The 21,651-nt window shown below is 40.6% G+C and overlaps 1 protein-coding gene across 3 annotated transcripts in view; it reads right to left on the bottom strand.

Annotated features, from left to right (window-relative positions):
- Positions 1 to 21,651, bottom strand: part of LOC135221494 (uncharacterized) — an 83,911-nt gene that overhangs the window by 15,478 nt on the left and 46,782 nt on the right. For all 3 annotated transcript variants that reach the window (XM_064259235.1, XM_064259239.1, XM_064259245.1), the window contains exon 4: positions 21,253 to 21,330. In XM_064259235.1, the coding sequence (XP_064115305.1) occupies positions 21,253 to 21,330 (78 nt within the window). The remainder of the gene's footprint in view (positions 1 to 21,252; positions 21,331 to 21,651) is intronic.

The raw sequence follows: 21,651 nt of genomic DNA, 5'->3' as shown, positions 1-21,651 counted from the left end.
GAGGACGACGATACCAATGCCTTCCTTGCTCCAATCCGTTATGATTATCGTAGGGTGCGTCTTATCGTAATATGCCAAGCCATCCTTGGGTAATTGACAGATGACCTCCTGTGCCTGCTGGAGTTTGCTACGTAGCTGGCTATGCCAGTAGACGTTTTTCCCCGTGGGTTTTCTGAGGAGGTCCTTAAAGGGCTCCATGATGGGCGCCATTGCAAGGAAGGGGGCTTACTGATTCACGAATCCGAACCATGACCTAATATCAGTGATGGAGGGCTTCTCTGGCATGTGGAAGTTACGAATGGCGTCTAGTTGTTTGTCTGCAGGTTTGTATGACTCCCATCCCAAGTGGTACCCAATGAAGGAAACCTCACTCTTGCAGAATTTGAACTTCTCAGGCTTGAGTGTAATACCTGCAGAGGCATACGTTGACAGAAATTCATATGTGTGCCAAATCGCCTCTTCAATGCTGTGATCGTTGGCAAGGTGCCGTCGATGCATTTATGCTTTCTGGTAATGTCTTGCAGGGCGTCGTGGAACCTTTTCGTGTAGGCGTTGGAAGCCAAACAGTGACCCATGGGTGTCCTACGATAACGATACCACCCCCATGGGGTGATGGTCTTGAGCTGGCGGCTATCCTCGTCTGATTCCACTTGGTGGAAACCCCAATGGGTGTCTGCTGTAGTCTTGTACGTGTGTATGGGGATGCTCGAAATCATGTTAAAGGGTGCCAGTGTATGATGGTCTCACGAAGACAGTGGGCATTGAGGCACCGGTAGTCAACTGTGCGACGAGGTTGGCCCATTTTCTTGGCTATCACAACCATCCTTGCACACGACTTTGTTGCATCCCCTGCTGGGACTGGTTCTATCACACCCTTACGGATGTCTTCATGAAGCTGGCCCTTGTCCTCCTCTTCCCAATGCTTAGGGATTGCTGCCGGCGTGTGACAGGCATAAGGTACATCACCAGGCAATAAATGTATGTGGTGCTGCTTGCCCATCATCACAGGTAAAGGTTCCCTGGTTGTGTTAAAGGTCGGGGATGAGAAGTGATGCAACAACCATTCTTCCAGTCTTGGTATGTTCTCTATGGGTGGGATAGTATATGGTGGCTGGCTTCATTGTCTGAGGGGAGTTAGGCTGCGAGACTGCCTCACTACTAACGTCAGCTGATGCAATGAGAGGGAAGGGTGAGGGAAACCAGGGGGTACTATTCCCAGCCCTTACAGGCATTCAGCGATATATAGAAGTTCTTGGCCGTTGGCACAAAGTGAACCTCCTGCTTCGTGCATTGCCCACCTATTTCAATGGTGCATGCCATTGATCTGAGGCGTTCGAGGTTGCAACTCCAGGGGTTTTATGTGCAGGCTTGAAAGAATCGTGGGTCCAGAAACACAGATCTGTGCTCCTGTGTCTGCTTTAGCAAGTGCAGACACCAACCTTCTGCTCCCATGGGAAACACAAGCATTGATTGTAGGGGGGGGGAGAGGTGTGTGTCTGTAACAATCACCAAACTCAAGGCGAGCATCATACCTTTTGCTGGGCACAAAGCTCGACCAGGCAAATGACATCCCCTGCAGTTCCCGCAATGCTTTGCACTTGAGTTACCGTGCAACACCGCAACATCTGGCCCTATGTCATCACTGCCTGTGACATCATCACTCGAGGCGCCAGCCGACTCCCTCACACCAACAGCGACACATGTGATGCTTTCAAAGCCTGAAGGGCATCTACACTTTTAAACATGTCACATGCCTGAAATACGCCTTTTTAGCACAGGATCACTGAGACCTACCATTATTTTCCATAACAGCATATATTCAGCTGAGCACTCCCAGCATTTAGGACACTGAAAATCACAGTCGGTGGCCTTTTGAGCACACCTTGAGAAATAATCACTCACTGACTCCTTGCCCCCTTGTGCGAGGGCAAAAAATTTGGACCATTGCACTGCCTGATTCAACGACCATAAAACAATGTTCCTGATGGCATCTGAGTACCAAGCATCCAGTACACATTGCAGCGCCGGCACACTGTTGAGTCTAATATGTAGGACAACATCCGGCGGTGGAAACTTGTTGAGGTGGATCCAACACGTTATCGAAAGTCTCCAGGACCTGAACTCAGGGGCAGCAAAAGTCTCCAGGACCTGAACTCAGGGGCAGCAGAGACAGGGACTTTGCCAGCACATGATCCATAACCGGGAAGGGCATCCTGAAGGGAACGGATGTCCCATTGCTGGTCTGCAATTAACATCTGTGCTTGCATTATGGCCCGTGACAAGACCCTTGGCATTGCAGGAGAGGCACACCTAGGCGTGGCCTGGGCTGGTTGACACATCAGGGGCATGACTTGGTTCAAAAACTCACTGCGCCATGTTGGGTTTGCAATGAGATGACGTCTTGGTGACAGAACTTTATTGTACGGGACCAAAGAGCCGACTGACTCGCAAACGCGTTGTAGGTTAATGCTCAACAGTGCATTACAGACATATCGTACACGTTGTAATTAGAAAAAAAGCAGTAACTTACAATGTGTATAATTTCTTAATATTATTTGGTGAAAATCAAAACATTAACTTCAATTATTGGAAGATAACAAGAAGAGAGATAAACGCAGTTACTTTTGTATTGAATCCTGTAAGAAAATTTGTTTTGGGTAGATAAGCAGTTGACTCCTCCCTCCTTGTCAGTAACTTGCTTCAAACACGACACTTGCACAAGCTTTTACCTACTACACCACCGCAAGAGGTGGTGTAGTAGGTAAAAGCTTCACTGACGTTCCTGGATTTGAGAGGCTCCATGGGTTCGCGCCCGGGTCCAGGCAAGTCTATTATCGAGAAAAAATTCCCCTTCGGTTAAGCATATATGAAAATATATTAATTCTGAGGTAGAGCGAATTAGATATTAAAGGACATTGTAGCTCGATATATATATATATATATATATATATATATATATATATATATATATATATATATATATATACATATATATATATATATATGACCATGAAATACGTTTCATATTATTTAGCCACTACAGTAAACAACCAAATTACATTGAACTGAACACATCTTCGTGTCTGAATTCACTACGAAGTGATATTTTCTTTTTTCATTGGTAGATCTATTTCTGCTTCTCTTCAGACCCTTCTGATTCTTCCCTGGCCCCATAAAAACATGTCTTTCAGTTGACTTTAATTACGTATTCTATTTCATGCTGTTTAATTGTAGATGTAACATCTTGCTATCTTCCTGTAAACCACTTATAACATTTTGGCAAAATTCAAAAACGCTGGGCAAAACAGCCTTTGCAATAAATGGTGCAACATTTTTGGCGAGACTGGCATAAGCCAAGAAGTCCCCTACCTTGCAGTGATTATCTGGAAGCTCTGAGTATCTCCATATCCCCCAATTTTATGAGATCATCAGCAAATAAAATACCACACTCTTCCAAAGATGCCAGGATTAATGCAACCCTCATAATGACTGAGTTGACAATAGTCTTTTCTCAAGACTCTCTTCTTAAAGTTATTCCTCGCTCATCCGAATTTGTAGTAAGCATATTGCACTGGAATCCTCCTGGAAGCGTCTCTCCCGTTCTTCCTGATCTGCGCAGCGAATATATATTGTATCCAATTCCTTTGTTTCTTGAGGATACTACACAAAATTGTGATAACCACTTGCTCTATTTCCCCACATGCTAAAAGAGTCTAATATGTTAACTTTCACTCCACCAATACATGACTTCTCTACAATTTAAGTATTAAAAAGGTCAAAATATCAATGTACACTCGATGCTGAAGGTGGGAATAGTCCTCATAACTTATTTAAGTGAAGACTGTTGTGACTCCTGTAACTCAAATATCTGGTATGGTTTATCATTATCAAAACCTAGGGTAACTCCAGTCCTTTTATTGAATTTTATCTTTATAGCTTCTTTAACTGTAGTTTTCCTGCTAACACTCATTAACACCCTCTTGCTTTGAATTTGTACTCTAAGTTGCCCCTCCTTCGCTTATTTTTTCATAAAATTGGGAGCTCAGGATACTTTTCAGTTCAACAGTAATACCACCTTTAATTCTAGACACCATATTTGCAGCATCAATAGAAGGAATACCTGCTTTCGGTCTGTAAGTATCTTCAACTTTTGTTAATTCAACAGGCCATTCTCCACAGGCTACTCTTGCCTTTAAGATAATTATCTCTATTCCAGAATCAGCCTCACCAGAGACAAGCCAATAAAATTCATGTGGATACAGAGGATAGATAAGTGCTACTTCATTCTAGCATAGAGTCTATTCTATTGGATCTTAAAACTTGTTTGCAAAAGCACCGGCATTATTTTCAGGGAATAGCCTATATCCATGTTCCCGAAAGAAGTATTTTAAATGAATTTCACCACACTTCATGGTAATGCACCAACTGAATTCTTAAAACAATTACTTTCTTGGGAGTAGCATGCTTACATTTGGTGTAACTTCACCTTACACTAATTGGAAATACATTGTTTCTATGCGACTCAGCAAAAGTACACATTACAAACATAATACTACAATCTTATGCACATAAGTATTCACATCTAGTCAAATAAAAACCTCTCAAATATTTCTCATTCAATTAGTAGAAGAAACTTTTCAGAAGCAAAAACAACAACGTGTATGTTGTAGGTAGTCAGGAATGTACCCTGGTTCCCCATTTCCAGAAAATAAAATTTCCTCTGAGCAAGATCAGTTTGCTCCAACCTCCCAATTCCTGGAAGAATGGCATACAGCGTGATACTTTCCTTTTGAATTGTGGTATCAATTCCCAAGTTCAGTACTGAGTGACTGTCCATTGAAGTTTCAGTCTATGATTTAAGCTTTCAATCTTTGTCCATATCATAAAGATTGAGTTATTAAGGTCATAATACTTGGAGTATTGCAAAATGGGAAACTTGGTTTTCTTAAGATGCTGGTTCCCACTGAAATACACAATGTTTGCAAATGCACCATTTCAAGTTGTGTAGCTGTCTTCTACTGCTTATAATATTATCTTACATGTATGCACCACCAGTCCATAGGCCGCTATTGCAATAGAATTTCCTCCAACCACTTGAAAGACACTCTTTCTTGAGATTCTCTGCTGAAAGGGTGATACAAAACTGGAGTGAAGAGCCTTCCTTTTTGTTGGCATTACTATTGAATGAATGAAGGAAGTTCCCACAAATGGTTCACTCTCACTTAAAATCCCCCCCCCCCCCCTTCCTCTCCCATACCTCAAAAAGTGGGTACTGCTCACCCTTCCACCAAGTTTAAACAAGTCCTCACAAATGGTCTAAGCTTACTTAAGCAGCCCCTCCCCCATTATCTCACCCTCCCAACCGGGTTCAAACTTGCTAGCCACAGCACCCTAACCCAGTTTGTTCAAGTGCCATCCTGTTACCACATAGCCTTTGAACCTTATATTTAATCTCCTGCCTGTTGAGTCCAGTTTTATATTTACTCTCATTAATCTTACATTTCGACTAACTAAGAAATCCATTGCATTGTACTTTTTTGCAACTACTGATAAAAAAAACTATTGCTTTTCACCCATCTTTCACTTTGAATGCTTTCACTAGCCTTATTATTTGGTTGTCATACAACTACATTTGAGCTATTCTTTTACAAGATCTCAAGTTTTTTCACCATGTCTGCTATCTTGAAATACTGTATAGGTGACAGGTCTTGATAATTTTCCCCAAGCATCCCAATGAACATCATTCTTGCTTTTAAAAAACTTGTACAGATGGCTGTAAGGCATTTCTTCATGGCGTTCCATCTCTAATTAAAACTAAAGAGAAGTTTTCCATTGTTGTACTAGTGTTTTTAAATCCTCCAATTTTTTATACTTGGTTAGTATTTGAAAATCTGTATGTCCATCGAACTGTTCATTGCTTAGAAAATTTCTCACTTTCAGTTCCCCTAAACAGGCCTTTTAATGTCCTGAAATATAAGTGAGAAATTTTGTAAGCAATGAACAGTTCGATGGACATACACATTTTCAAATATTAACTGAACATAAAAAAATTGGAGGATTTAAAAACACTAGTGCAACAATGGAAAACTTCTCTTTAGCTTTAAACACAGAGATGGAATGCCATGAGGATATGCCTTACAGCCATCTGTGCAAGTTTTTTAAAAGCAAGAATAATGTTTGGTGGGATGCTTGGGGAAAATTATCAAGACCTGTCACCAATACAGTTGTAAAGACCTTCTTTACCCATTTATCACGATCTTGTATCTCATCTAGCTAATCAACAGAAATCACATGTATATGTTTGTATGTAGAATTTCGTGGCCTTTCCGCCGATATATAATTCATCAATGTATGCCTATTATGTCCTTTTTTATTACCATTTTATTGAATGCTAAGAAAGAAATTCTTCTCTATCTGTGTGCAAGTAGCAGACCCCAGGGAGGTCAGGCACTCCATTTCCGTCCGCGCATTGCTATGTATATCACGTGCCCAGGTAATAAATCATCAGTATCAGTTCTGTTTTCATTGAGACCTCACAACTGGTGACCCGATGAGTGATGGCAAACAGCAGTTTTGGCTTCACCATTAACAGACTCACTAAGGCCGTGCTTACCTTCAGAAGTCTTTAATGGAACCATACAGTGTCAAAGTTTAGGCTTCTGAAACCTCCTTCCTCGGAAAACCACCCACGCCACTAATAGACTAACTATGGTGTACCTCCCCAGGTACGTTCTGGCGAGTTTGAATGGTTTGGCCCTGCCATTTACGATCCACATCGACCATATTCAGACAGTCATTAACGGAACCACACTACATATAGTTTTGACTTCTGACGAACCCCGAACACCATTAATGGACTAAATACAGCGCTTAATTCGTGTTTTGGTGTTGTGAGAGTTAAAATGCCAAACTCAGAACCCATATATATATCCAACGATCCACAGATCCTCTGCATCCCCCTCTCGCCTTCGACAACCATGATAGCTCAGGCGATAAGGCTGCCGTCATTCTCATTGCAAAACACTGTGTCATGGTTCCTGTGGACTGATGTACATTTCCGCATAGCCAAGGTCACAGATGAAGAAATCAAAGCAGATATCACCACGATGACGCTGCCTGAGGAAGTGTTTAATAAAATTACAGTCAGAAAAGATCAAATACGAAGACCTCTACAAGAAGCTCACCGAGATCTACTCCATGCCTGTCCCAGAAAGAGCCCAACGCACCCTGGACCTGATGAACCAGTCCCTGGGGGACGCATTGCCCAAGGACACCTGGGACAAACTATGAGGTCTCCTGATGCTGCCAGACCACGACAAATCTGGCAAAAGAAGGGAGATCAGCCTATTGCGAGAAATATTCCTGTGGCGCCTTTCTCAGAAGGTGAGGGCACAAATCATGGAGGCAGACACACTTCCAATGAAGAAATTGGTGAATTTCACGCATAAACTCCACGAGGCCACCAAGGCCTCCAAGTACGCAGCAGCACTTGCAGCCTGATAGAAAAGAAGGCCGAGGAGGGGGTTACATATGCAATATACAGAAAAAGGCACCACCATAGCAGCAGAGGACATGGACGAATCCAGCCAGGTGTTATTTCCACTGATGATTCAAGAAAAATGCCAGAGCTCTATGTGTGTTCCCAAAAAACGCTGGGGGTGGTCACCCATAACAGCAATGGCTGCAAACAACAGGGAATCCCAGCCAGTGGGATTCTTCATTCACGATGCAACCTCGGGGCGCCAAATGTTGGTAGACACGGGTTCCATGCAGTCGGTCTTTCCATCATCAAGAGAGGACTGCAACCACCCTCCCAATGCCACGGCTGCACTAGTAGCCACAAATGGAAGCCCCATCCACTGCTATGGAACCCAGACCCACAAAATATCCATTGTGGGCCCTTCGTCATCGCGGATGTCAGGTTCCCTCTACTGGGTGCCGATTTCCTGGCACATCACGACCTGCTGGTGGATGTCGGCCGTAAACACCTTCTAGACACCAGAGCCTGCCACTCCCACCGCTTGCCGCCAGCACGGGAATGCCCACTATATGTGTTGCCGCGTCGTCCAAATACAGTGCCCTCCTGCACGAATTCCCAGATGTCTTCAAGGCGGAGCTACACCTGTCTTCAAGGTGGAGCTACACCAGGTGCCGGGAACACACGCCAAGCTCAGCATCTACCACCACATAACCACCATGGGCCTGCTGACACATGCCAAGTTTCACTGCCTGCCGCCCAAAAAGCTCCAGGATGCTAAAAAAGCATTCGCAGAAATTGAGAGAATAGGTATTTGCAAGAAGGCATCAAGCCCTTGGGCGTTCCCCCTCCACATGGTGAAGAAGTCAGATGGTTCCCGGAGGCCCTGTGGGGACTATCGCTGATTGAACCTGGTGACAACACCTGACCATTACCCCCTGCCAAACATGGAGGACCTAACAGGAGCCCTACACGGTGGCAAAATATTTACCAAAATGGATCTACTTAAATCTTGTTTTCAGGTGCCATTACATCCCGACGACGTTACGAAGATGACCATCATCACACCATTCAGAACATACACCTTCTCCTACTCCACCTTCAGCCTTAGGAACACTGGGGTCACATTCCAATGACTGATGGACAGCATCGTGGGGGACCTACCTTTCTGTGTCAGCTATGTGGACGATATCCTGATCTTCTCCAGGTCCCCAGAAGAGCACCTGGGACATGTCTGGGCCGTGCTAAAACACCTTCAGGAGAATGTGTTGATCATCAGATTCGACAAGGGTTCCGTTGGCGTAGAGGATGTGGACTTCCTGGAACACGAGGTCTCCCCAACTGGCGTCCACCCCATGGCATCCAAGGTAGATGCAGTAAACAACTCCCCCTACACAGAAGACAATCAAGTCCCTGCAGGAGTTCCTCGGCATGGTCAATTACAACTGACGATTCATGCCGGACATCGCCTGCATCATGTATCCCCCTGACCAAGGTGCTGAAGGGAAATATGAAGATGCTGACATGGGAAACGTTGCAGCAGAGGGCACTCGAGCAGATGAAGGCAGGCCTTGCCAGAGCCACCACCTTTGCCAGGACCCCACCAGCCCCAAGACTTACCACTGATGCCAGCAACGTCGCCTGCAGAGCCGTACTGGAGCAGATAGTGGATGCCCCCCCCCCCCCCCCCCCCCCCCTCGCCTTTTTCAGCCACAAGTTGAAGCTGCCCAAGACGCACTACTGTGCATTCGACAGGGAACTGCTGGCAATCTACCAGGCCATGAGATCCTTCACCATCCAGACGGACCACAAGCCTTTGGTACATGCTTTCACGAAGGCTGGGGATGTGTAACTGGCAAGAAAACAGTAGCACTTGGCTGCTATATCCAAATTCCAGTGCACCACCAGTTATGTCCTTGGAAAGAAAAACCCAGTAGCTGATGCCCTGTCAAGGATTGAAATAAATTTGGTCAAACTGGGCATCGACTACGAGGACCTGGTGAAGGAACACGCCGCAGACCCCAAAACGCCAGCTTACCACACGGCACTCACCATGCTGAAATGGAAGGATGTGCTAGTGGGAGAGCAGGGATCGACACTTCTCTACAACACCAGCACAGGCCGCCCCCACCCCCTGATACCCGCATCACAAAGGAAGCAGGTATTCGACATCATCCACGGCCTCTCCCATCCATCAGGATGCACAACGCACCTGATGACCAAGAAGTTCATGTGGCACGGGATAAAAAATGACATGCGGAGATGGGCATAGAACTGCATACCATACCAGACAAGCAAGATCACCCTGCACACAGAATCAGGCATCGGAAACTTCCCTCAACCACAAAGATGGTTTGGGCACATTCATATAGAAGTTGTAGGACCTCTGCCTCAATCAGGGGGCGCCAGATACCTCCTAACAATCATAGACCAGTCTACGAGATGGCCAGAAGCATCTACAAATGCCTGCGCAGAAGCCTACTATCAAGTTGGATAAGCCGTTTCGGTGTGCCGGATGACAAAACTACATACAGGGGCTCGGCATTCCTGTCAGAACTCTGGCACAGTGTGCTGACGAAAATTGGAAGGCGCAACTACCCTGGATCCTGCTAGAACTTCGAACAGCACCAGAAGCAAAATGCAAAGAATCTCCTATAGAGGAAGTCTATGGGGAAGCACTGGCAGTACCGGGCGAACCAGATGACCCAGATACACCCCTCAGAAGACTAAGAGAAATAGCAAAGCAATTGCGCCCTGCCGGAAGACTTTCATGAACAGGACACATAACTACACACCAGAAGGCCTAGAATCCTGCACACATGTCTCCATGAGGGACAATGCCCACTGTCAAGACCATACAGAGGCCCATACCGTGTCATCACAAGAAACTCCCAAGGCCTACCTCATCGACATCCACGGGAGGGAAAATTGAGTATCTGTTGACAGATTAAAGCCAGCTTTCTTGATGGATAACGAAACCCAGAAAGAGATTGGTAGATGTCCGAGAATTCATCCACAAAACAAGACCTCAAGCGAAGGAACCGACGTCCCGAGACGTGATCGAGTCCGTCTCAGGGGCCAGACGAAAGATAACATCCTGGCAGGCATGCCAGATGACCCAATAGTCGAGAGTGCCCCACAACCTCAAATATCAAGAACTCGGGGACGGCTCCTGATACCAGCAAGATATCGTGATTAACTATAAAAATCTTCCAATTATTCATTATTAACTATGCATTATTTATTTTTTCATTATTTGGCGGGGGGGAGAGTACTTGTAGAGACTTTCTTTACCCATTGATCATGATCTTGTATCTCATTCAGATTGTAAAGACCTGTGTCAAGACCTTTGTTATCCACTAATCACAATCTTGTATCTCATCTACCCAAGCAGCAAATATCACATGTATATGTTTGTATGTAGAATTTTGTGGCCTTTCCGCCGATATATAATTCATCAATGTACGTATGTCCATTATGTACTTTGTTATTACCATTTTATTGACTGCTAAGAAACACAAATTCTTCTCTATCTGTGTGTGAGTAGCGGACCCCGGGGGGTCGGGCACTCCGTTTCCGTCTGCACACTGCTATGTATGTTGCGTGCCCAGGTAATAAATCATCAGCACCAGTTCTGTTTTCATTGAGACCTCACACAGTATTTCAAGATAGCAGACATGGTGAAAAAACTTAGATGAAGACCACGATAGGCCAGGATGATCTGCCATTTATACAATTCTTGTTGATAAAGTGGGGATTCATTAAGATCTTGTAAAAGAATAGCTCAAATGTAGTTGTATGACAACTGAATAAAAGTTGGTAGTGATAAAAAGGCTAGTGAAAGCATCCAAAATTGAAAGATGAGTGAAAAGCAATAGTTTTTAATCAGTAGTTGCAAGAAAGCACAATGCAATGGTTTTCTTAGTTGAAAATGCAAGATCAATGAGAGTAAATATAAAACTGGACTCAACAGGCAAGAGATTAAATATAAGGTTCAAAGGGTAAATGGTAACAGGATGGCACATGAACGAATTGGGTTAGGGTGCTGTGGCTAGCAAGTTTGAACCAGTTGGGAGGGTGAGATAATGGGGGGAGGGGCTGCTTAAGTGAGTTTAGACCATTTGTGAGGACTTGTTTAAACTTGGTGGAAGGGTGAGAAGTACCAACTTCTTGAGGTACGGGAGAGGAAGGGGGTAATATTTAAGTGAGAGTGAACCGTGGGAACTTCCTTCATTCATTGGCGATTTAAGACTGCGACTTTCATCAAGACTGGGTTTGGCAATCAATCTCCTACAGTCGCAGGTCTTGGCCACCCCTCCCCCCGAAAAAAAAGAAATGTCGCCTGATATTGACTACATGACGACTTTCACAATGAACCATTACAACAGCATTACGGAAGTTGAGATGAGTTTACATATTTATGTAGTCATACACGAAAGTCACCATGACTTAGGCCACACCCTTAATTAACAGTGTTTACAGGACGTTGACTTCTGTGAAGGCATGACGATTTTTGGCGAATTATTTGCGATTTAGTTACATAATATTCCGACTCATATAATGGAATTGTACTGAGTTGTGAACATGGATGTCACCATCATACATATAAATTAAGTCTAATAACTAAATCAATATTTTCCATGTATCTCCCATAGATTCATTGTTTCAGACCCCCATAAATCTTCGTCATGATCGTATCAAGTCCTTGGTGTTGGCCGCTTGTGTGTTGCACCACTTAATTTTGATATGCAAAACTTAATTTTGATAAAAATAATCCTACAGCCAGGAGTCAGGCAGATCAAGAGGACTCAGTGACACATGAGATCGTCCCTGGTAACAGGAGGTCTGAACAAATTTTACCAGGTTTGACTCGCCTAAACCAACAGACAGCAACCATGACTGGTAACACTCAACGTGACCACTTTCTTGATTACGTAAACTCCCCAGCAGGCTTCATTTATAAAATAAAACGAAAAAAAATATTTTTCACACTTCATAAAATCGTGTTGAAAAAAATATGTAAATTTCCTGAATAAGAGCTAAAATGAAAAAATATTTATATTATTACTAAATATATTTCTTTAAAGTTATATCAAGTGTCGTATTTATCTATATCTGAAGTTCTCAAAATGTATAAAAAAATTAAAATCTTTAATGCAATATATATTATACTCATAATAGAAAATACCTTTTTATTTCTTATACTTTAGAATATGCTAATACATTGAATTTGAATGCAAAGAACTCACTAAAGGAAATCATGTTGAAAAACTAAATTACATGAATAAAAGGTAAATGTCACCTTTATTTAGATTACCGAATATATTTTCATTTAAGTTGTATTCATTGTCACATTTAGTAATATCTGTTCTCAGACTATACCAAGAATAAAAGAAATCAATTCAAAATATAATTTACTCAAAACTGAAAACCGGGCAGCTGTGGGTAATTAATTAAGCCCTTGAACTTTATAGGCTGTCGACGCACGTGACACAGTCTGACTCACTGTGAACACTGTGGGTTTGCCAAGTACATGGCGTATGTTATGTTGTACTGAATGCCCTAACTCGCCATTGTTAGTTACAACTTGCATAATCAAATGCCATGAGTCGAGAGGCCATTACAAAATTGTTGCGCTATGACATGGCAGCTTTTGATAGAGTCGTGGAATGACGGCGACTATGCAAGGCAGCTTTGCATAGTCGCTACACTGGTGCAAAGTCGTCAAACTCGGGAATTTGGTTACGATTTATGTTGATTTATGCCGGTTTGTTTGCAATGAAAGTGTAGTGGAGCCGCAATGAGAAAATTTTCAGCCATTACGACATGCATGGTTTGAAATCGCCAATGTCGCAAGTCGTAACGGCCGAAATTTTTCTCATTACGACTCCACTTCGCTCTCATTACAACCAATTCGTCATAAATAGGCATAAATTGTAACCAAGTCACCCAGTTTGACGACTTGGCGCCAGTGATGGCGACTTTGCAAGGCTGCCCAGCATTGTTGCTGTAAATCCACAACTGTCAAAAGTTGCCATGTCATGGTGCAACAATTTGGAAATGGCCTCTCGACTTACGGCATTTGATTACACAAGTTGTAATTAGCAATGGCGAGTTACAGCATAGAGTACAACATGCGCCATGTACTTGGCAAAACCCACAACGTACGCAGTGGGGCTGCTCAGTGAGTCACAATGTGTCAGGTGTATCAGCAGCCTATAAATGTAGTTTAAGGGCTTAAGTAATTACCCACAGCTGCCTCGGTTTTGGATTCAAGATTTTCTGTATTCTTGATATAATTTGAGACTTTCAGATATAGCTAAATATGACAGTGAATACAACTTAAACGAAAATATACTTGGTAATATAAATAAAGATGAAGTTTAACTTTTATTCACGAAATTTACAGTTGCAACATGATTTTCTTTAGTTGCAATCAAATTCAATTTATTAGTAAGTTCTGGACTATAAGAAATGAAAGGCATTTTCTATTTTGAGTGAAATATATATTGCATTGAAGATTTTCAGTAGGTATTCTTGATATAATTTGAGAACGTCAGATATAGATAAATATGACACTGAATACTACTTAAAAGAAAATATATTTGGTAATTATATAAAAATGCTTGAAGTTTAAGCTTCAAAAATGCCTTTTCATGCTTCAGAAAATTATGTAAATTTCCTAAATTTACATGATTTTCTGAAGCATGAAAAGGCATTTTTTATCGTTTTATAATATCATTGATTCCTGCCAAAGAACGAAGCCTGAAGGGGAGCTTACATAATCACGAAGACGACCTCATGTGTCACTGCGTCCTCTCGATCTGCCTCACTCATGGCAGTAGGATTTTTTATAAAATTAAATTGTGCAACACACAAGCGGTAACACAAAGGACTCGATACGATCATGAAGAAGATTTATGGGGGTTCGGAAACACACTGAATATATGGGAGATAAATGGAAAATATCGATTTAGTTCTTAGACTTTATATATATGTGGTGGCATCCATGTTCACGACTCAGTACAATCGTATTATGTAAGTTGGAATATTACGTAACTAAATCGCTAATAAATCGTCATGCCTTCATGGAACTCGCCGTTAAATGTGGGTGTGGCCTAAACCATCGGTGACGCGTGTGTGACTACATAAATACGTAATCTCATCTTAATTTGCGCAATGCTGTTGTAATGGTTCATTGCAGAAGTCGTCATGGAGTCGATATCAGCGATTTCAGACCGCGTTTCTCGTAAAGGCTGGGTTTGGCGATCAATCTCCTATAGTCGCGAGGCTTGGTCTCCCCAGAAAAAGAAATGTCAGCTGATATTGACTCCTAGACGACTTCTGCAATGAACCATTACAACAGCATTGCGCAAGTTGAGATGAGATTACGTATTTACGTAACTGTACACGCAGTCACCGATGATTTAGGCCACAACGCTGCCATGAGTGAGACAAATCGGGAGGAAACTGACACATGAGGTCGGCTTCGTGATTATGTAAACTCCCCTGCAGGCTTCATTCATTGGCAGGAATCAGTGATATAATAAAACGATAAAAAATGCATTTTCATACTTCATAAAATAATGTTGAAAAACTAAATTGATTTCCTGAATAAAGCTTAAAATTCAAAAATATTTATATAATTGCCAACTGTATTTTCTTTATAAGTTGTATTCAGTGTCATATTTACCTGAATCAGAAGTTTTCAGATTATTATATCAAGAGTACTGAAAATATTTAATGCAATATATAGTTTACTCAAAAACGAAAAAGCCTTTTCATTTCTTATACTTCAAAATATGCTAGCTAATAAATTGAATTTGATTGCAACGAATTCACAAAAGGAAATCATGCTGAAAAACTCTGTAAATTTTGTGAATAAAAGTTAAACTTCATCTTTATTTATATTACAGAATATATTTTCGTTTACGTTTAAGTTGTATTCAGGATCATATTTAGCTACATCTGAAGTTCTCAAATTATATCAAGAATACAGAAAATCTTGAATCCAAAATATATTTTACTCAAAATTGAAAACCGAGGCAGTTGTGGGTAATGACTTTAGCCCCTGAACTACATTTATAGGCTGCTGTCGCACTTTACACATTGTGACTCACAGAGCAGCCCCACTGCGCACGTTGCGGGTTTGCCAGATACATGGAGCATTTTGCATGAATGCTACAACTCGCCATGGCTAGTTACAACTTGCGTAATTAAATGCCGCAAGCCGAGAGTCCATTATGAAATTGTTGCGTATTACGCCATGACATGGCAACTTCTGACAGTAGTCGTGGAATGACGCGACCATGCAAGGCAGCCTTGCACAGTTGCCATCACTGGCAAAATGCCGTGACACTCGGGGACTTGGTTACGATTTATGCCGATTTATGGCGAATTGGTTGTAACGATAGTGTAGTGGAGTCGTAACGAGCAAAATTTCGGCCTTTACGACTTGCGCTGCTTGAAATCGCCAATGTGTAACCCAGGCTTAAGACTCATAAGCCGAATTCATCTAAATACATTGACACAAACCAAAATCTCCGTCAAATACAAAATAATGGGTTAAGGATCAGACAAGGTAAGGAGCGTTTCGCCAACCAAAAAAGATTGTCTATGCAACGCGATGCATAACACCACAGATTGCAGCCACCCCAGTCGCTGCCCACTTGACACTTAGTACCACTTTTTCGTTTGCCTTGGAGCTCAGGGAGCAATACCCAGATCGTTTTTTATTTGTTAACTAAAAATCTTGATGCTGTTACTTAAAGACAACCTTCATTCCTTTGAATATCTCCTTTCATCGGTGACTTTTGAGATATTGATGATACACAAATTTTACAAAACTGTATATATGATAATGAAATGATACTACCCGATGTTCAGCCTTTGTTGAACTTTAAGGATAACAGTCATGGCTTTTACTAGAAGACTACAGTGGTCTAAGAGATGACCTCTTTTAATTCCAATCTTTTCTTGGAAAGGTTCTCACATCTTATCCCAAGTAAAAAGGCACGCTGAAAACTATGGTTGAGGGTATACAAGCCTAAAAATTGCTTTCATCAGATTTCTCCCGTTTTTGCCATTTTGTATGCATTTTTTGCAATTTTCCATGTTCTACTTTTCTTTAATTTTACAATTATTATGTTTATACTAAAATAATTTTTAGAGGAAAAAAAGTGTGGGAAAGCCAAATATTTAGTTTAAAAAGTTATAAGGTGAAAATTTTGCAAGTTATAGGTATTTTATAGGTGCCAGATGAGCAAAAATAATATTAATATTAGTACTTCTTACGCTCAAAAGTGTTTTATTTCTTCATTTGTAAGCATGTCACTTTTATTTTGTAACAAACTCTCTTTGCTGATATTGATGCCTAAAATGCAATTTACAGATAAAATTAGAACATTATAAGCAAGATCTGATGTAGTCAAAGAGACTGTCACCTAAGTCTTAAAGTAGTAGATGAGCGTGGAGAGAAATACATCCCTATCACATACGATCTAGATTCTGGGCATTGCCAAACCTGCTCTCCAATTGCAAGACAGTTTAAGCCTGAGTCTGATTGCGCATTTGTTATTTGTTATGTTCGGAACTTTTCACATCATGCACCGCTATCTTTTTGAAGTCTTAGTTTATTATCTAGAAGGAAGTAGGCCTGACTCAATTCTTGTTGAGAGTGGGGCCACAGCCAAAGGACCAGTCAATGGCTTTCTGTTAGGACGACACTATAATCGAGGCAAACGCTTACATGCTCTTCTAGCAACTGCACTTAGGATGAAGCACCGGGAACTTTTCCTTTCTTAACAGGAATAATTATTGCAATAGGAGACTTTAAAAAAAATCCCTCAGAAAGTGAATACACAAATATAGAGGCAAAACCGGAGTTTGCAAAGCTGATGTCTGATTATTTCAGACTCTTCGATGAAACATTGCAAGGGATCCATGGATCTACTGCCAAGTACTGGGCAGAGTATATAGAACTTGTGGAAATCTACTTACTGTTTAGCAGAGCTGTGCAAAGTAATGGTGTGGACCTTTTAACCTATATGCTTGGAAAAATGAAAGACGTCTTTTTTGCTGATGGAAAGTTAAATTACTTTAGGTATATGACTACTATTTCAAATTGCAAAACACTGAAGAAACGCATCCTGGTCTGAAAGACAAGCTTTCTAAAGGAAACCTTTCTGTGCGATTGTCTACAAATAGTTTTGCAAGACAACCGGTCGATGTGGCTGTAGAATGCAATGCGAATGCAGATGCATCCTCTTGACTGACGGGCATAAGTTCATTTACAAAGAGACTCCCAGCAACTAGACGATGGACCTTAATTAGAGCTACAAGAGGTGTTATTGTTTAGGCTTTACTGGAGAGAGCAAACATGAGCAACAAAGACAATCTTTCACTTGAGCTGTGAAATTTTCGACTTTAAAGAGATAATCAGGACCTAGCAAGTATATCAGCAAAAATAGTATTCAGTGTCATATATATCTATATCTGAAGTTCTCAAATTATATCACGAATACCTACTGAAAATCTTTAATGCAATATATATTTTACTCAAAATAGAAAATGCTTTTTCATTTCTTATACTTCAGAACATGCTAATATATTGACTCTGATTACAATGAACTCACTAAAGAAAATCATGTTAAAAAACTGTGTAAATTTCGTGAATAAAAGTTAAACTATCTTCATTTATATTACAGAATGTATCTTCGTTTAAGTTGTATTCAGCGTCATATTTAGCTATATCTGAAGTTCTCAAATTATATCAAGAATACAGAAAATCTTGAATCCAAAACTGAGGCAGTTGTGGGTAATTACTTGAGCCCTTGAACTACATTTATAGGCTGCCGACGCACTTGACACATTCTGACTCACTGCGCACGTTTTGGGTTTGCCAAGTACATGGCGTATGTTATGTTGTACTGAATGTCGTAACTCGCCATTGCTAATTACAACTTGCATGATCAAATGCCATAAGTCGAGAGGCCATTAGGAAATTGTTGTGTGTTGCGCCATGACATGACAACTTTTGACAGTAGTGAAATGACAGCGACTATGCAAGGCAGCCTTGCATAGTCGCCATCCCTGGCGCAAGGTCGTCAAACTCGGGGACTTGGTTACGATTTTTGCCGATTTATGGCGAACTGGTTGTAATGAGAGCGTAATGAGCAAAATTTCGGCCGTTACGACATACGCGGTTAAAATCGCCAATGTGTGACCCAGGCTTTACTCTTACTACCTCATCCAAAGTGTAAAGTTGTGCAGAAACGACTCACCGAACTCAGCCGTACTTAAGACGACATACCTGTGGTCTCCAACAAGTCGCCAGGGTCTACTAGACTGCACACTTGAGTATTTCAGTTCAAAGTTCGTTTAGGGAAAGTTCGTTTAGGAAATATTCATATCTACAATGATGTGGCGTCAATAATCTTGTCGTTGCGACGCCATTAAGAAATAACTAATCAATCATATCTAGAATAAGTTTATGTAATTTGTATACTCATTAATATACACAACACAATGTAATGTTATATCTTGAATGTCAAGTGAAAATGAGTACGTATAGGAAACTGGGTGTAGTAGTATAGGACTTAGGCTAGTACCTATGATTCAAGTCAACTTAGGCTGTACGATCCCTTGTGATTTGGAAAGCTCTACTGATTACTAAGCGAGCAGTAATAACGCATATTGTATACCAGATGAAATTGATGTCAACATGCATGACATGATGTTAACTATCCAAGCTTTACCTTCAATCATTCCAGATTCATATGGTGGCTCCACAAGGAAGCTTTTGGTCATGGTGTGTAAGACAGATGCCAGTGAGATTAATGCAGTATATATATATATATATATATATATATATATATATATATATATATTTAATAAATTAATTTCTTATATGATTAATATATAGTATATATAGATGACTTCCTGGCGATAATATTTGAGCAAAATTATATATATATATATTAATATATATATATATAAATATATATATATATAAAATATATATATATATATATATATATATTATAATATATATATATATTATACGTATATATAAAAGGAGTATCAAAGACGTTGAACAGGAGTCTAGAGGTGAAACTGAAGGTGACAGGAGTTAAAACTGGAAGTGCACAAACTTGACCTACAGACTAAAACCAGCCTTAAATTGAATGCCTACAAAACAGCCGTAACCAAATTTCTGATTCAAGAGTAGAAAGATGACAAATATGTAAGCGAAGAGAGTAATAGCAACCCATGCAAAAGTACCACAGAGCTTCAGAAGTGAGGGAAGTACAATGCATAGTTCAAAAGTCCCCATGTATTGCTGTGGCCACATAGAAACAAGTACAAGAATCGTTTGTCAGGTCTGCCAGATCGAAAGTGGTTGTAATGTTGTGATCTTCATTTCACAGGTATACCTGTAGGTATGGATGGAAACTGGCCGGTCATCAGATAACACAAGGCCATATATAGACATTAATAACCAGGCAAATCATCTAGGTAGTCAAGCATGCAAAGCCCTACCAGGCCTACATCCTCTAACAGGGTGTGATTATGAATCCAGTGTTGTAGAAATAGCGAAGTAAGACCACTGCAGATAGCTAGGGAAAATGATGACTCTCAAAGGTCTTTCCATGCTGGTAGTAGATATTACATCAACCCTTGACAGCAGCAAAAACAAAGAACAGTTTGTTTGTACTCTTTATGGAATGGCAAGAACCAATCACTGAATGCAGCAAGAAAAGAAATTTTTGAGAAGTATAAGCCAAAGAAAAATGAACTGCTACTTCCAGCATTACTGAGGACCTAGATATCAAAATGCTCCGGGCTCTATGCCATGACTGCCTTACGCAGAAAATCAAGAGGGCAAACTGCATCACGCGTATGTGGAAGTGATCTTCAGAGGAAGATCCATTAGATGGTACCCCCGTCACCGACTGAGCAAGGACGAGAGGAGAAAGATGGCGTGTATAAACCAGTACTATGGTTCACGGGTGATCAACTGCCGACAGATCTCGGCAAGCCTATTGAAGAGAGGAATATTGATGAATTTGAGAATGAATTTACCGACATTCATGCTGACTCCTCCGATTCTGATGATTCAGAATCAGACGAATGAAGACAATTTAAATTTTGTTTAAAGGCCATCAATTGAATGAAAGGATAACTATCAATTGTGTAGTGACAACTAATTGATAACTATCTAATTGTGTGGTGGAATTTTTTTTGATACAGTGATTAAAAGTAGTGACAAAAGAAACCGACTTTTGGTTGTAAAAAAGTACTAAAATTTATATTATTTTTGCTCACCTAGCTCCTAGAAAATTTCCCACACTTTTATCATTTAACATATGATTTTCGTATCAACATGATTATGAAATGGAAAATAGAAACCGGAAAATCGCAAGAAATGCATAGAAATTGCAAAAAATTTAGAAATCTGCTAAAACCCAGTGTTATAGGCTTGTAAGCCCTCAACCATCGGTTTCATCAGCATACATTTTACTTAGGATAAGATGTCAAAACCTTTCCAAAGACAGATTGGAATTAAAGGGGTCATATCTAGAACTAAAGAACAAATTTGGGGAGTTTACGTTATTTATCCTGAAATACAACACAAGAACCCTGCTTGACTTGCGAAACGACTGTTTATTCCGATGGATAAGCTAATTTTTCGTACAGCACATTTCACGGTTTTCTCAGTCCATAAATAATTTGAAATGTTTCAATAATAAAGTAAAAATACAAGAATATCACACCTCAACATCAGCCAACTGTAATGGGAGAAGCGACGGTTCTTTCTTTCTTGAAAACTGAAAAACTGGAATATGATCCACCTGAAAGCAAATAGCAAGCATTACTAATACACACACACATATGTATAAATATAGTAATACTCATAATAAATAATAATCATAAATTTTATTTTCAGCACAGGGCCATATACATGAAATATACAAAGAATAGACAATAAAATACACAATCTAGATATATAAGATAACATAATAAAAAATATGGTTAATCGACAGTATCCGCACTTGCTGAAGTAGTATAAAAGATGGTAATCAAAATAATGGTAATAAAAGTAATGATATTGAGAATAGTTAAAAATACATAAATATTATAACAATAAATGAATAGAATGTATATAATTGAAT

Source organism: Macrobrachium nipponense, chromosome 20, assembly GCF_015104395.2.
Source record: "Macrobrachium nipponense isolate FS-2020 chromosome 20, ASM1510439v2, whole genome shotgun sequence".
Taxonomy (NCBI): Eukaryota; Metazoa; Arthropoda; class Malacostraca; order Decapoda; family Palaemonidae; genus Macrobrachium; species Macrobrachium nipponense.
This window is presented reverse-complemented; position numbering and strand designations above follow the sequence as displayed.